Source organism: Serinus canaria, chromosome 17 (assembly GCF_022539315.1).
Source record: "Serinus canaria isolate serCan28SL12 chromosome 17, serCan2020, whole genome shotgun sequence".
Taxonomy (NCBI): domain Eukaryota; kingdom Metazoa; phylum Chordata; class Aves; order Passeriformes; family Fringillidae; genus Serinus; species Serinus canaria.
This window is the reverse complement of record NC_066330.1, coordinates 856,544-873,206: the sequence shown is the minus strand read 5'-3', so window position 1 is coordinate 873,206 and position 16,663 is coordinate 856,544. Positions and strand designations below refer to the sequence as shown.

At 49.3% G+C, this 16,663-nt stretch overlaps 2 protein-coding genes across 3 annotated transcripts in view; one reads left to right on the top strand and one right to left on the bottom strand.

The window, feature by feature from the left end:
- Positions 1-177: 177 nt before the first annotated feature.
- RPL35 (ribosomal protein L35) lies at positions 178-1,959 on the bottom strand. The gene is made up of 4 exons (XM_009093323.4): positions 1,853-1,959; positions 1,398-1,534; positions 988-1,069; positions 178-384 (listed from the first exon to the last, which is right to left on the bottom strand). The coding sequence occupies exons 1-4, from the start codon at positions 1,853-1,855 to the stop codon at positions 235-237; spliced, it is 372 nt and encodes a 123-aa protein (XP_009091571.1). The 5' UTR covers positions 1,856-1,959; the 3' UTR covers positions 178-234.
- Positions 1,924-16,663, top strand: part of SCAI (suppressor of cancer cell invasion) — a 37,886-nt gene continuing 23,146 nt past the window's right edge. Inside the window, exons 1-2 of one of the 2 annotated variants that reach the window (XM_030231508.2) lie at positions 1,924-2,149; positions 13,505-13,636. In XM_030231508.2, the coding sequence (XP_030087368.1) occupies positions 1,977-2,149; positions 13,505-13,636 (305 nt within the window). In that variant the 5' untranslated portion in view covers positions 1,924-1,976. The remainder of the gene's footprint in view (positions 2,150-13,504; positions 13,637-16,663) is intronic. The other variant, XM_030231509.2, reaches the window with a different exon arrangement.

The following is a 16,663-nucleotide window of genomic DNA, read 5'->3' as shown; positions in this document are numbered from 1 at the left end:
CAGATCTGTACCCATTCACTGCCTGCTCCTCAGAGGAAAATAAAGTGCCAGGTCTGTATTTTCATTAGCAGTTTCAGTTCAAACACTTTCTGTGAATCCTGCCATTTCCCTCCATTAAGCTGATGACTCCTTTATGAGCTCTTTACCCACCACCCCCAAATAAACCACCAGTGACACTTCCAAAGCAAACTCCATTTAATGAGCCATCATGCCCAGCGTGCAGCTGGCCCAGGGCTATGCCTTGATGGCGAATTTCCGGGCTGGGTATAAACGTTCCTTTCTCTGCTGCTTCTTGGTCTTCAGGTTCTCCTCGTGCTTGTTGAGCCTGCGCCGCATGGCCCGCGTCTTCTTGGGCCGCAGGTCCAGGGGCTTGTACTTCTTGCCCTGTTTGCCAAGACACACAGCAGCTGAGCTCAGACACTGCTCCGAGCTCAGCCCCTCTTCCTCGGGACTATCACTACAGCCTGCAGTTCAGGAGACTCCTCTCCCGCTGGGAAACACGAGTGCATTCTAACTTTTGCAGCAGCTCTGACTCAGGCTTAAGTAAGGCCGAATCTTACAAGCCCCACTTATGCGGCACCTCTTGAAAAAGATCTTTTTTCCCCACCCAGTATGATCTAATTCAAACTCCAGGAAGTGATATTCTAAAAATTACAGAACTAAACAGAATTAAAGAATTTCTTGGTCACTTGTGAGATGATTAAATTGAAAATAAGAGTATCTGCATTTCTGCAAACCACATCTCCCAGCAAGTCCACCCCACCCCACAGAAGTGATGCTGCCAGAGGACCCTTCTGCAAAAGCAGGCTCGCACCAAGCTTGCAGAACTCTTGCATTAATATTTAAAAAGCAACCATGACCAAAGAACTTTAAACTGAACGTAAATCATAGTTTTTCATAGAATTTAAGTAGAAATCCTTCCCACAGACTTTTTAATTGTGAACGGCAAGAGTGTAAAGGCCACTTACAGAAAATGCCTGTCCTTACCTTGTAGAACTTCCTCAAGTTCTCCTTCTGGGTCTGGTTGATGACAGTCAACACTCTGGCGATGGATTTGCGCACCACGCGGCTGCAGGTAGAAAACAGAGGGATCTGAGCACACCCTGCAGGAGCAGCTCCAGGGGCCGAACCCGGGGTGCAGAACCCGCGTGTGCTCCGGAGCCCTTACTCTGCGCCCCACTGCAGCAAACACCGGCAGCGCCCGGCTCAGCTCCTCTGAGCACAGACACGCACCGGCCCTCAGGCCCACTGAGATGTGCTGCTTTTCCACGCGGGTTTGCAGGTTTTTCTTTGCCACAGCACACAGCCACCACAGCCCGCGAGAGCGGCCCTCAGGCACGGCGCCCGCGGGACTCGGCGGCCCCTGCCCAGCTGCCCTCGCCCCCGGCCCCACTCACATCTTGGACAGCTTGGAGGCGGCCCCGCCGGTCACTTTGGCCACGCGCAGCTGCGACAGCTCCACCTTCAGATCCTCCAGCTGCTTCAGCAGCTCCTCCTTCTTCTTCCCGCGCAGGTCTCGGGCCTTGATCTTGGCCTGCGGGCAGCGGACAGGCCGTCAGTGCCCCCGCCCGACCCCCGGGCCCGCATCCCGCCCACCCTCAGCCCCCGTGGCGCGAACATGCGGGCCCAGCACTGCCGGGATTCCCGGGCCCGGTGGGACGGGGGGGACGCCCGGGTGGCGTTCCCGCGAGATGCCGGTGGATGCCCGGTGGCTGTTCCCGCGGGATGCCAGTGGATGCCCGGGTGGCGTTCCCGCGGGATGCCAATGCCGTTCCCGCGGGATGCCGGTGGATCCCGGTGGCGTTCCCGCGGGATGCCGGTGGATGCCCGACGCGCGGCCCGGCTCTCTCACCATGGCGGGCGGTGCGGGGCGGAAAGGCGGAAGCGGCGCAGGGACGGGGGCGGTGCCGCGGCCGGACCGTACCAACGCGCGCTGGGAGGGGGGAGGAGCCTGCGCGCCGCGCGCTCCCCGGGGGATGCAGGGTGGTAGCGGCCGGGGCGCTGACAGGCAGGGCGGGAGGCACGGCTGGCCCCGGGCTCTGGGGCTGCTGCCCCTCGGGAGCCGCTCGGTGCTGCGGCTGCCGCCCCCGCTCTCTGTCAGCCGCCGGAGCCCGGTCAGAGCGCAGCCGGTGTTCTCACGCTGGCCGAGGTGCGGCACTCTTACACCGGCAGTGATGGGGACGTGATGGCGGGCGGGGCGGGAGTGGCCGCCGCGGCACCGCGAAGCAAGGGCAGGGGCAAGGCCGTGCGCGCAGGCGTCCGCGCGGGACAGACGGACAGACAGACGGGGTCGGTCTCGCTCCTCGCGGCGCCGCCGCCGCCGTATCCAAGCAGCCGCCGCGCCTCACCGGCAGCGCGCGGGAGGGCGGAGTCTCTCGATTGACGGCCGGCACAGCCAATCAGAACGCCTTCTCGCCGTTAGCCTGGGCGCGTGGCCAATAGTAGCGCACGGGGGCGGGGCCGGCCGGCGCGGACCGGCGCGAGGCGGCAGCCGCGCTCCCCGAACCTCGGCGGCGCTGCGGCCGCGCCCGGACCGGGACCGTGGTCGGGACCGGCGGGTGCGGACGGTGAACGGGACCGCCCGGCAGCGCCTGCCCCGCTCCGGCCCGGCCTCCAGGTGCGGGGGGCGGAGCGGCGGCGCGGGCGGACGCGGGCGGGGCGGCGGCGGGGGCGGGCGGGAGCGGCGGCGGCGGCTGCGGGCGCCTCGGGGCAGGCCCGGCGGCGGCGCGCCCCTCACCGCGGTCTCGCCCCCGCAGAGCTCCGGGCCCGGCGGAAGAGCCCCGCCGCGCGTGGGAGCCCAGGTAAGGCGGCAGGTGCGGGCGGGGGCCCCGTGCAGCATCCCCCGGCGGCGCGGCGGGTCCGTGCCCGGTGCCGCGGAGAGGGGCGGCGGGGGCGGGAGCTGCCGAGGCCCGGCGGCGGCACGGGGCCGTGCTCGCCGCTGTCTTTGCTGCTAACGGAGTGGCGGAACGCGATGTGACACGTCTAACGCTTAGGCCTGGGCTGGCAGCCCAGCCGGAATAATCACCCGAGCGACCCCTCGTTATTAACTTCTCCGCCGCTCCCGCTCCCTTCCCGCCCGCCGCGGGCGAGGCTGTCGGTGCGGAGCGGCCGCTGACAGGTAGCGGCGTTCGGCATCGCCAGACGAGCCCGTTGGGATGGAACGTTGCAGGATTTTACGGGAGCAGTCTGTGCAGTGCTGGGTATCCAAGCTGCCGGTTTGCTGGAATCGTCGTGGGTTCGTTCTGATTTTTAACTTCCATCGCAGCAGTTCCCTTGTCCCCAATTTTTATTTGTTTTTGTGCAGAGAGGTGTCTTGGACAATAGGTGACATGAGATGCCCTTGGTGACAGAAGCTGGATGGTTGTTATGTTATGTCATCCCCTCAAATTTCTTGCCTTATAAAAATGTCCACAACCTGTTAAAACATTCAAGATCAAGACTGCAGGTTTTCAGCTCTAGATCTAATCTCCCACCATAGAATAGGACCTGTTTTCATCCGTGTCTGAGTTGCACGTCTCATTTAATAACCAGACTCCAAGCTTCTACGGTTTAGCTCTGTCTGGGCCAAGCATTTCTGGTCCTCCAACCTGCAAAGTGGACCCATTAATATAAAAAAAATTAATCTGGATTTTGCACGAGCTATCCAAATGCAACCTGTAATTCATGGCATCTTGTCCCGCTAATGCAAAGCAGCGCTGTGGGACCATACGAAGACTAAAATGTGAGTGAGTCTCCCAGAATGTGTGTGCTTCCTTCTGCTCCTGTGGGCAGCAGGACTGCTGTGGTGGTAGCAGTCTTTGCAAATCGTAGGAAATCATCCTGGTATGGGTCTTGCTGTGGGATCTGCAGGTGCAGTTCCTGCCTGGGGTCTCCTCACCCTGCCTGACCCTGTGGTGTGGTGGCTGTGCTGTCCCTGGCATGGTGGAGGAAGCACTCTAGGAGCCTGATGCCCTGCTGGGGATTGTATGTATAGAAAAAAAAAAGCTTCATTTTCAAATCAGATTAATACAGTCTCATTCAAGATGCTTGGATAAATTGGACCACGATTTATGTTAAATGAAAGAAAGTGAGTCACTTCACCATGAGCAGAGAGCATTATTCTCCAGTCATCCTGGGCTGCCAGAGCAGTACAGACAGTCACAAATGTGATGGCCAGGTCCTTTACTGCAGGAAATAGAAAAACCATTCACAGAAACTATATGGAGAGAGGGAATATTTTGTTGTTTTACAGAGGAGAATGTGATCATTGTTCTGTCTTGAAATGTAGCTACTATCAAAATTCGGTTGTCAATCCATGTCCCTTACAAACAAGGGAATATTTTATCACAACGGTGTCTGGTTGGGCTTTGCTCTATGTGTCAGAATGGTACTGTGTTCTGTGCTCTTTTGAGAAAGTCGATCTACAAGTGATAAAGATGCTGAAAGTGCATTCCAGCAGGAGGAACGTGAAGCTCATTGTTAATCATTTCTGTGTCCCTGTTTTATTTTGTGGAGGGAAGTAATAAAAATGAAGTGTAAGGATTCAAAACATCGAGAAGCTTCTGACCCGGGTCAGTTCTGCACTGGGATCAGGTGGTGGTGTCCGTGGCCTGGCAGGGAGGGCACAGGTTTGGGAGTTGGGAGCCAGGGGCTGCAGCTCTCCCGCGGCTGCTGCTCCTGTCACATGATGCTCTGCACAGTCCCCTGCTCGCACTGCAGCTGCCTCGCTGCCGTGTGCCACTCACATCTCCCCTCTTCTTGCATCACTTTTATTCTGGTTTAGCTCTGTTGGCATTAAATGGAGCTGTTGATGATCTGCTGCGGCACAGATGGATAATGGGAATTCATTGGATTATCTGGACACGTTACTTTGTTGGCTTATCTTTTATTCTGCCTGGTGTGCTTTGGGTAAGGAAGGAAGATCTCTGGTGTGAAAGTCTGTTCTGAGGTGGTGTTACTGCCTAAAGAGCTGCAATGGAGCTGATATTAAACAAAAACCCCCAACACCCTCACTAGTCCCCTAAAGCACAGTACAGCTATTGGATTCTGACCATAAAAACCTGGATATTGATGTCTTTTTACACAGAACTCCACACAGTTCCCTTTTTTTCATAAAAATGATTGCTTCCATTGGAGCAATCCTGGGAGAAGGACAACCAATGCAGATTTTATAATAGTTTTGTTTGGTGTTCTTGAATAAGAGCGTTCTGCAGGCTTGGCTTTTATAGCTGAGGTGCACTGTTGAAGCACAAAAGCTCTGTTCAAGCTGTGTAATTTTTCAACAGGCTGGAAAGAGAGGTATGGTATGGAGCATGTGTTGCAGCAAGAGGAGACAGTTCAAAGGAGTGGACCAAGTTGTGTGTGGGAGCTGCACTGAGGGTCAAATGGAGGTCTGGTTCTGTAAAGTATGTAAGGAAGTTGCCAACACAAATATTACCTTGCAGCTTACATGTGCTGAGAGAACACAGCACAGCCCTGCAGCAGGGATGGAGCAGAATAACCATCAATCTGGCTCCCTGAGGATGTCAGTCAGGAAAGGAAATGTGCTCTGCCAGACAGCCTGGATGGAACTGCAGGTTTAGAGGACTTGTTGTTTGAAGTATTTTTAATTATTGCTATTAATATAGTGGAACACAGACCAGAAGCTGAGTTTTTGAAATATAATTAAAGCAGGAGTCAGCAGAGGGATTTCTCTGCTGTGAGGCAGAGGCACGGCTCAGGAGCAGTACTTGCTCAGGAAGGTGAATTCCCAGAGTGGTGATGCTCTCCATGCAATTCCCAAGCCTGCTGGCAGCTCCCACCAAACGCTGGTTTGGAGGGAAGAAGTGAACCGAAGGGATCAGAAAGCTTTCCCAAGCTTGTCCTGCGTTCCCTTTTGTCAGAATTCAGTTCCAGTTGGAAGGCAGCCACTGGCACCTTGGCTGAGGATGGGAACAGGCTGCAGAGTGTGACGATAGCTGCCCTCCAGATCGGGCGCTGGCCTCAGCTGCCATTTGGGCCAGCCAGTAAATCATTTGGCTGGCTGGAAGGAAGCCTCTCCATCCCACTGCTGTACAATGCAGCTCCGTGCTAGCTGTTTCATTGTAATGAGTGTACATAAAAGAGTTAAAACATCAGTTATTGTCAGACGAAAGAAAAAAATCTTTCTTGTAACTGGGATGCTTTTCAGGAACTTGGCTGCTGGGAAGGCGAGAGGCATGTGCTTTTCCACCCTGCCTTAGGTGATGGCTTAGTTCAAGGGGGCCCAGATTTGGCTCAGTCAACAGTTGTGTTGGCGTCCTGCCATCAAATGTGCATAAAATGGAGCTGACTGCAATTCCCTCCTCACTCTAACATGGAGGGGCAGCCGGAGGGACCCGAGGCTGCTGTGCCGTGCCGTAGGTTGGCTTGGCTGTCAGGGTTACCCTGGGATGTGCAATCCCTGCAGCACGAGCTCTTGCATTGTGACTGGGTCGTTGCTTTCGAGTCCCTGTGTTGTATTTTGATGTCTTGTCCTAACTAATGCATTTCAGTCCTCCTTGTGCCTGTGCTCCCAAAATCTCCCTCCTTTCTCACAGTGGCTCATGTGCTTTTCCAGATGTAGGAGCTTCGTCTCTCATTTGCAGACTCTTGCTATGGTTCTGTGGCTTGTGCTCATCGCCACAAAATCGAGATAAAACACAACTGGCATTTTAGCTGCTCCAAGAACATTGTGTGTAAATAAACCACTAAATAGTTCAGCCTGTGAAATGTAAATACACACAGCTCACTGCCACAGCTGATGGTGTTTTTCTGTCTCCCTTCTACCCTCCCACCCCTGCCAAGGGTGGGCCAGCCTATGGTTTTTTTACTCTTGCTCTTTCATACAAAGCAAATGACTGCTAAGTACCATGTAGGTGGTATGCAGGCACCAGGACAGATTCATGATTTGGATTTGGATGAAAAGAAACGCTTATGTCCTCTTCCACATTGCTTCTGCACCATCTTCTGGAGATTCCTAGACTCTGATGACCCAGAAATTCTTCTTTGGTCTGACTTTGAGCTTGAGCCTGTTTTTAATAGCAAACCAGTGAAGTCAGTAGAAGAGCAGAGGCCCAACTGTGATGACATTTTTAGCCTGTGCCCTTTGTTCATCCTATACACAAAAGGTCGTGAACTGCAGTGAAAGAGGGATCACAGAGGGCGCAGAACAGACAAAGCTGGAACAAATTGTCAGTGGCAGAAGCATAAAGAAGAGAAGCGAAAGTTTTGTGTTCTGGAGGCGAGTGAAGGCCACGTGCATGCCATGGTGAGATCATGTCTCCTGTGTTCAAAGGGAGTCCGCCCAGAGTGGGTTCAGAGGAGTCTGCTGGTGAGGTGTGGCTTCCATGATCTCAGTGGAGGAGGCAGGAAGGGACTACACGGTTTCCATGGCATGATGTTAATGAGCACCTCCGCGTGTTTCTGAGAGGAAGGATGCCAAAACTGCAGTTCTGGGTACGGACAGGTGTGCTTCTGAGCAATAAAAGGATTTTTAAATATCTCTGAAACATACATAAAGCCTGATTCTACCGACAAAGCACTTACTTGAAGTTAAAAGAATGGGATTGACACTGCATGTTGTATTTTCCGACTCATTTGACTCGGAATGGAGTTGAATTTGTGGTGTTGCCTATTTTCCTGCAGGAAGTCATGACACTGTTCCTGACGAGGTTTCACAGGTAATGCAGATGTGGCAGCTCCCCTTAACTCTGAGCTCTTACTGAGAGGCTGTTTGCAGATCTTCTCATCCTCTGATGTGCTGAGGAAGGAATGATGCATTCATGTGAGGGTAGTAAACGTTCAGTTTGCAGTAATAAAATTCATGTAACTTGTATAACAGTTCTTGTGTGACTGAGTGCCTGCTCTCTGCCACTTCCACTGGCCACAGCAGTGTGCAGCTGGGGAATGTGCCTGCCTGGGTTTATCTTGTTTTCTTATTTATCCCCTGCCCACTCCTTTCCCTTTTTTAGGAATGCAATTGCATGATTAGGCTTCCCCTTTTTCCTTCTTCTCCAAGCAGCTTTTCAATCCCTTGTCTGATGTAACTGTTGTTGTAGGGGGAAAGCCCTGAAGATTATCTAGTGAGTAGTTTTCACAAAATTCAAAAGAAGTTGAAGTAATGGGTTTAGTGCATCTATTAAAGGGAAGGACAGACAGAAGAAAGCTGTTGTATTGTAGGAAGCATCTGGCCAGCCCCTCAGAACTTGTGGAGCCCCAGGGCAGTGGCAGCTTGCCCTGTGCTGGGGAGAGCTGGGTTTATTGGGATGCAAAGGGAAGGATCAATCCAGATCAATGTGGGACCAGGCTCCCTGCCCCTGTAGGAGCAACTGCTGGCCCTGACTGCTCGTGCACTGGGGTGTGGTTGTGTTACTACACAGGCTCACTGGGGTTTGTGTGGTTTTATTATTTATTTTAAGTGACTTCCCTCTTCCCTAATCTTTAGAGGTAACAGTATTTTTGCAAGTTAGCTCTAAAAATGTGTACTTTAGTAGGAAAATCAGTTTCTTGGAGAATTCCCAATAGGAGGTAGTTGCTAGACAGTTACATTTGCAGGTGATTTTGTCAGCCACGCTGTAATTTGTACATGAAGTCAGTAATTCATTTCTCTTTAGTGCCCTTTGAAGTAAACAAACATCCAGGCAGAGAGAACATGATTTAACCAACGTTATCAGTTAGATACAACAGCTGTTAGTTTCTGTTTCTTAAGCTGAAGTTGCTTATCATTGTGGCATTCATACAAAAGTGTCCCCTAAGCCCAGGCTGTGTTGTTTTCCTTGTGCATGTCCACAGAGCACTGAGCAGAGCTGGGACACAACGCTCGGCTTGTTCTCTGAGCTGGCCCTGGGCACTGCTGTCCCCCGGGACTGAGCCTTGCCAGGAGCTCAGGTGTGGGCTCAGCCTGCTCCCAGATGCCTCCTGCAGCATCCAGCCAGCTGCTGGAATAGGAGCTGCATGTGTCTGGAAGAGCTGCAGCCACTGCAGTGCAGACGTGCCCTGAGGTGAACAGTGGTTGGGGTGAGGAATGTCTGTGATCCCTTCCAAATTTTACTAAAAACCTTGGAATCATAAAGAAATCTTCCCCCCCCCCCCCACCCCCCGCCTACATTTTGTGAAGAAATGGTTTGATGTATAACTGCTCATTGCCATTCCCTCTGAATTCCTGACTCCAGCAGGCTGTGAGGTTTTCAGTGCCTGTCTGGGGGAATTGCTAATTATTTATTTCAGTGTTTCTTGGGCAGAACTGAGTGGTGTCTTGGGAACTTCAGGGCAGTGGCTCTTGATGGAGAGTTAGGTATTCTGGCAAGAGGAATGAATTTGGTTTCTAATGCATTTTGTGTTGTCTGAGGCTCTGTCAGGACTAGCACTCTGAGCAGATCACATGGAAACACACAGATGGTTTTCCCAAAACGTGCAGTATAGCGTTGAAAGAAAACATGAGACACGAGTGTGCCAGTCTGCAGAAGAAAAGGACAGGCAAATAGGGAGCCAAGGTAGGCATCCTGCTTGGTGAAGGTGAGATTGGCTGGTTTTTGGTAGAGCTTTGGGACATGATGGTTCCAGGCTTTGTGTATGGATGACCAGGAGGTTACTTTTATCTGTGTTGGTAATTTGCAGATAAGAAATAGATACCAGCTGGGCTCCTGGCTTTGTGTCACATCCCCTTTTGGCAGTGGTGCTGTGGGAGATGTGTCAGGATGAAATGTGGAAAGAGAGCTGGTCTCTGACTCAAGGTTTGACAGCTTTAAAATCCTGATAGACTGGAATGTGTTTTCCACCATTGGTTTCTGTGGAGAGCAGTTCTAGGAACATCTTCATTTGGGGAAAATCCTATATCAACAAGATAGATGAACAAAGTGTGTTTGCTTTGGTTTTTGGTTACTACTTGTGCCTCTGAGCAGGGAGTGGGAAGCATTTGAAAGCCTGTCAAGGTTCCATAACTGAGAAGAACTGGTGACTTAAAAAAAGGCAGTTGAGTTGTCCAAGTGCTCTGTCAGGAGGTCAAGGTGCCACATCCAGGAAACTGCTCCTGATTCTGCCTGTGCTCACTGATATGTGAGCTGACAGACCCCTGACATCCTCCTGTGCCCTCAGGTTATACCATGGCTGCACCTTCAGTGTGTGAGGTTTCCTTTGCTCCTGCACGTTGGGTGTGGAGTTGTGACCCTCCCCTTCCAGCAGGCAGCTGAATGGCAGCTTACAGTGATGCTGGCTATGGAGCAAATCTGGGAGGATGTAATGCACTTATTGAACATATCCATGCTGGACTTGCATTGTCAGCTTGAATTCCCTGACCCAGAGCATTCCCTCATGGCTCACCAAGCCTGCCTTGCTTGCAGGCCTGAATCCCAGGGCAGGGCCAGTGGGGAGTGCATACCATTAACTTCAGCACTCTTTTTCCCTTCCAGCTAAGCCTGGAAAACCTTAGCCAAAAGACAGCAAACCACAGGGAAGTGGAGACGTGTGTGATGTAAGTGACATCTGACTTTAAAAATACTGTCCAGCACCGTGAAACCTCTATCCCTGTCCCATATCCCTCCCCTGCTGCCCTTCAGATCCAGCTTTATCCTTTGGGGTGTCTGTGAAGCTCTGCTACCCTGGGTGCTGCAACGGGGTGATTTGTCAAATCCAGTAATGTATTGCATTAAGCAAACCTGGAATTGTGTGTTCTGAGAGCTTGTAGGGAAGAACCTGGCACACCAAGTGTGGGGCTTGGCGAGCACGGCTTTTCTGCCTTGTATGGCCTGAGGAGTTGGCAAAATCTTTGAGAGAATAATAAGTTCTGCTGGAAGCCACCATTTTCTGACTTATTCTAACAGTCTTTTAAACCAATGTTTCAATGTCTCTTTCTGCAGACTCTGGAGAGCATTTTGTAATGTGTTACTTAAGAAAAAATTGTCATTCAAAACATCCCAACAGTTTCTTTTGCACAAAAGAAAGCAAATTGCATCAAACAGAGAACAAGAAATTAAGTAGGTGATATTCCTGGTATAGTTGGCTGTCAAAACTGGGAGAACTGTCTGTCTGCAGATGAGCAAGGATCCATGTGATAACTTCTAGTATCAAAGGGAAGGAGGGGTCCCCGCTGTGGATGTGCTCCTGGTTGCTTTTTATTTACATTGTTCATTTGGAGCTGAGCAGTCCCTTAGGAAAGGGCCATGTCAGGAGCTGTATTCCTCCCTTTACTGTGCCCACTTGCTGTTCTAATAATAATTCTCCCTCCTGTCTGTACTGCTGCTGCATTACAACACAGTCCTTAGTGCAGGAGCACCTCCTCCTCTCCCGAGCTGCTCCTGATAGTAGCTCTTCCTTTGTACAGCACCAAATACCACCCCCTCCAGAGCATGATAAGCCAAAACCAGTGCATGAAATAACTGATTTTATTTTCCTTCTCTGTCAGCTGGAAAAGCCAGCTTCACATATTTTTCTGGTCTTCCAATACCTTTCACATTGGCAGGCTATGGATTTTCTTGTCTATCTTTTATTGATTGCATAAATGGCCTCTTCACAGTGGGTCTGGCGAACTCCTTGCCTGTGAGAAGTACTTGGTTTTAAAAAACAACCCAAAGCCTAGCTGGTTTTATTTGCCTGTGCCAGGGCTGGCACAGGTTATGTTGGCAGTGGTTGGGGTTGTTGGGTAGTATAACTTAAGGGTGATGTAAAATAAAATTCACTGCCATGAAATTAAAGTACTGATATCTAGATTGTCTGAAACATACTTTGCAACTTAAGCAAGCTCCTCAATTTTTGCAAAAGTGTCTGAAGCTGCTCTGGAGTGCCTGGACTGCCACGGTGGAGCGCAGAACCTTCGGGCTCGCTGCAGGATTTAGGTCACCCTTGCTGTGGAGCACACAGGACCTGGGGTATTGTCCCTCTTCCTGAAATTCCTGAATCACCTCCTGGCTACTTCTGACATTTGTTTTTCAGGTCTCACTGTTCACTCCAATCTCATATGTTGGTGCTCTAAGTACTTGGTGTTGTTTGTTCTGTGCTGTGTAAATGTGAATGTTCAGAGGTTTCAGGCCCAGGCTGGTGCTCACAGTCTCCACGTCCTTCTTGCCAGGCTCGTGCCAAACCTTGTGACATCTGGGTGCTGTATTTTGGACTCTGGCACCTGTATTGCAGTTACCTGACTATATTAATATAGAGACACTTTCTACCTTTTCCTGGAGCTCTTCAGCAAGTGGTTTGTGCAATGCCCCCATGGCCTTGCTCTGGTGGGCTGTCAGTGGGTGTGTAAAAACAAGTCTATGTGGGCTGCATCTTGTCTAAACTGGGGAATCATGAGACTGCTTGGTTGGCAGGATGGGCCTCTAACTTACCCCAAAAGCTGGGTGGAAACTGCCAGTTTCTCCTGCGTTTGTTAGGCATGGAGTGTTTGTTCAGGGAAGCATTTCTGAAGCCTCTTCAGTTATTGTGAAGGATTTTTTTGTGACAGTTGCTGAAAATGCTTGTGGGTGCTTCCTGATGCCTGGAAAGAGTGAGCTTTGCCATTTCCTGGCTTGGACTGGGACATGTAGAGAATTATTTGTGCAAATAGCATCCAGACAGAGGTGCTGCACAAATGGAAACCTGTTGCTTACCAGAAACACACCAGAACTGGTAGAGAAGCTGGTGGAAGTAAAATTCCTGCATGTGCCCAGTTAGAGATGTGTTTATCCTGCACAAAAATCCTGAGCAGGGCAGAGCTGAAGACCTAGCAGCCATTTCCAGAGATGTTTTGTTGTTGTTTCTGCTGCAAAAGCTGTAGCTCATCTTTTTATGCTCAAAAGGATAATTTGATATCTGTGTATGTTTGGAGTAAGATTTTTAAAAGCCACTCTGCCTCTGTAAGCTTTCATATTCCCTTACTTACTCAATACTACAGTTATCTGCATTATATCTTAGTTTTTTGTTCAGGTGATTATTGTACAATATAACATTTTACTCATATGAAGAATAAAAAGGGATCTGCAGGTATCTTTGTGAGCAATGCAGGCCATGGAATTAAACAGTCATGAGCATGCAGAGAGGAAGGATGGTAGGGTACTTTTTAGCATTCTGGCTAAATTTGCCCTTTTTTAGCAATAGGAGCCATTGAGCTACAGTTTTCAGCAGTAACAGAAGAAAATTGAATGTAAAGAGAACTGAGGCTAGTCTCTAAATACAGCTGCAGGATAAATACCTCTGCAGAAGGCAAATTTGGAGAGGATTTCTTTGTCCAAGTGTGAAACCCAAGTGCTGTTTGTGCTACAGTCCTTTCATTGTCAGTTTTGTGTTTGTGAAGACAGTCCTCAGAATTATTTTATTTTGTGACTATTGTACCACTGTTACTTTTAATTTTGCTCTGTTAACTAGTGCATTGTTCAATAATTAGTCTCATGCCTTGATTCTCAGCTGTTTTTTTAAATGAGTCTTGAGAAGGGTAACCTGTGGAGAACTGCATGCTCTGTGTTACATCCCCATGGAAGTGAACATGCATCTCAGTCTGGATGAGTTCATAGCAGCCCTTGATTTTTGGGTAATATGGCTGTTTTTATCTTCATAGGACTGAGCTTGCCCTAAAAGAAACCATGTCATCAGGGGGAGCTGAAGATGATATTCCTCAAGCAGAGAGAAAAACGGTGACAGACTTTTGCTACTTATTGGATAAATCTAAGCAGCTCTTCAATGGCTTAAGGTTAGTGGATTTTTGACAGTATCCCTTCAGAAAAGCCTGGGAACACACACTGCAGTATGTGCTGCTGAAGTCAGTACAGTGAACATTTCAAACCCAAACGCAGTAAGTTTTTTTTAGGAGAGAATAATGCACCGAGGTTCCAGTTAATAGTAAACTAGAATTTGGAAATCCCATTAAATTGACATGATTATTGCTGAAATGGTGTGTTTTATGGGCCACAGTTAAGGATTAGGTGTGACTGTGTGCAGTCCACAGCATGCAAATGCAAACCACTACTGTCTCTGTGGAAAAAGAAAGGAATGAGGAGGATTTTTCTGGATGGGAGGAAAGTAGGAGAGGGAATATCTTTGGGGAAAAAAATTTAGGAAGCAATAAACAGAAACATCAAAACCATACCCTGTATGTGTCTGCTGAAACAAGTGCTTAATCTGAACTGTGGAGAAAGGTAAAATCTACATTTATCTACTAAGCAGCTGCAACAACAGCTGGAAAGTCCAACTGGTTTGTCTGCAGGGGAACACACGTTTGGACAGTAATATGGATATCCTGTTTATGTCAATATATGCTGAGTTAAACAGCATGTATCCAAAGCTGCTTTATTTCTAAGCTTTGCTGTAGAGTCTCTTAAGTAACAGGGGTTTGAGCTCATATCTGGTTGGCAGTTCAGCCTCTTACTGGTCTCTGAGTAATGCTGTATGTTTGGGCCCTTATAGCTTGCTGTTAGTCAAACACAGATGGTTAGCAAAGATGCTTTTAATTCCTCCGCCCCCCGCTATTGATAATCCTTTCATGTGCTTTAGAAGTTGATTACCAAATCCAAAACAAACATTTTTTATTGCTCCAAAATCTGAATGGGAAATGGGCAATGGAGACAAGGGGTTCTTGGTGATTGTGTTTGACCCCCCATGAAAGACAGTCTAAAGCAAAAGGGCTGAGATCTTGAGACCAGGATTCCCAGCACTGTATATGACATTACACTGGCTTTCTGATAGATTTTGCTTGAAATTTTGGCCTGAAATGCAGGCAGTTCATGTGTGGCTGTGTGCTGCTCCAGTTCAGATCAGAGAGGTGGCAGAGAACCTCCAGCCATTTTGTGCCTCCTTTGCCATGCAGGGAAGTAGTGCTTCTGCAAGATTTTGAGATGAGAGATGGACTTTCTCAGTGTATCCATGGTATTGTTCCAGAAAGAAACCTTCTTGTCCAGCTAAATGAAAAGAAAATGGAGAATAGCTTTGGATGAAGTATGGTAAATAGAAATAGAGATGGGATTAAGCAGCCAGTGCTGCTGTGTGAAAACAGGAATATTGCAGAACAGGAACCTCTGTCCTTACTGTAACCTGGCACAGTTACTTCTTACACTTGACCACCATTTCACCTCTAAGACCTGTGATTCCCATGGGCATAATGACAGGATAAAGCAACATTATAATTCTCAGGTATCTGCTGTGTTAGTGCTTGTTCTCAGGGGAGTTCACCTGGAAATGTCTTGGCAAGCATCCCAATTCTTAGTCCACTTGCTTCTTAATAAATGCATTTGATTCGTGCCTGCCACCTTCTGTTTTGAAGACGATGACAGCCTTTGCTGCTGTGTTTTTTACTGTTCTCTTCCCCTACCATTTTTTATAGAAAAGAAGTGATGGGGGAGGGAGAGGAGAGCAATGATTTCCTCCCCAAAACCTCCTCTGGGCACTTCAGCTACAGGGAGCTGAGCCTATAGCTGTGTTGGCAGCTGCTTAGCTGTTGCTGCTGCCAAAAATTGCAAGGGCTCAGCCTGCCACGTCTTTGTTTCAGTAGCATTTCCTTCCTCTCTTCCCAATACAGATGCCAAATACAGCATTTGAGGAAAACATATGATGGTGTGCCAAGGTTGCTGCTCGAAAGTGTACTTTGTGCTGGTGCTCCCAGTGATAGCATCTCCTGTGGCCGTGCCTGCTAGGGTGACCCTGGGGGCTGCCTTCCTGGTGTCTCTACCCTGGGCTAGAAGTTGGAATAAACTGTTAATGAAGTGTGTTGCAATGGTTCTCTTCTCCCCTTTCCCCACTCCCACTTGCTTTTTTCTTGAAAAAGGCTGGGAAGAGGGAGGCTGTAAGGAAGCAGTTTGTCATGGTGAATTGTCACTGCTATTATTTTCTTTTAAATGTTAAAAAGTGCTTAAATGTGTTCAGTATCACAAAGAAGCCTGAAACTTCAAGGAATTAAAAGGCTTTCAGCAACTGTATTTTAGGGAAGTGATTGTCCCTTTGTACTGGGCACTGGGGAGGCAACTTGTCCTGTTCTGGGCCCCTCATGGCAAGAGAGACTGAGGGGCTGGAGCGTTTCCAGGGATGGGAACAAAGCTGGGGAAAGGTCTGGAACACCAGGAGCAGCCGAGGGAGCTTGGGGGCTCAGCCTGGGGAAAAGGAGGCTCAGGAGGTACCTTCTGGCTCTGTGCCACAGCACTTTTAGCCCACTGCTGCTCAGGTTCTGGGAACAGGAGCCTGTAACTACTACAAGCTCATGAACATAAAAGGAAATTGTCTCTTTTTATCACCTGTCAAAACTGTGAATGTCTTTAAAGCTTTGAATGTTAAACTTACAGTTATTGTAGCCTTCCTCTTTGAAGCATGCTGCTGAGTCTCTGGGACTTTCTCAGCATCTCTAATGTCCCTGTGTGATGGCGCTGGCCAAGCACACCTCAGCACCTTTAACTGGGTTTCAGCCAGTATTATCTGGCAGCATGGCTGAAATGAACTCCTGACAGAGAATTAATTATGAGCACGTAAGTAGTGCTGGTCTTTGTGGAGACAAAGAGTACAGCAAGAATTGGATAAAATTCTGGTCTGTCTGTGAAATGTATCCACCAGCCACACCAGTGCAGCAAGAGAACCAGCCTTGTGTGCCCAGTGTGAAAACCCATCATTCTAGAACATCAGAGTTTGTGTCTTCTCGTCCCATTTGGAATGTTCTAAAAGCCAAGGAATTGCAAATGGTTTCCACTCGTTGCAGGCTACTGTACTGTCCTAAATCAAATCTCCAGTCCCTCCTCTA

What these genes read in the sequence shown, in the direction of transcription:
- RPL35 (XM_009093323.4), bottom strand. An exon ending in GCCTCCAAGCTGTCCAAGAT is followed by an intron (nt 1,070 to 1,397) that starts GTGAGTGGGGCC and finishes TTCTACCTGCAG; the next exon opens with CCGCGTGGTGCGCAAATCCA. An exon ending in ACTTGAGGAAGTTCTACAAG is followed by an intron (nt 385 to 987) that starts GTAAGGACAGGC and finishes CTTGGCAAACAG; the next exon opens with GGCAAGAAGTACAAGCCCCT.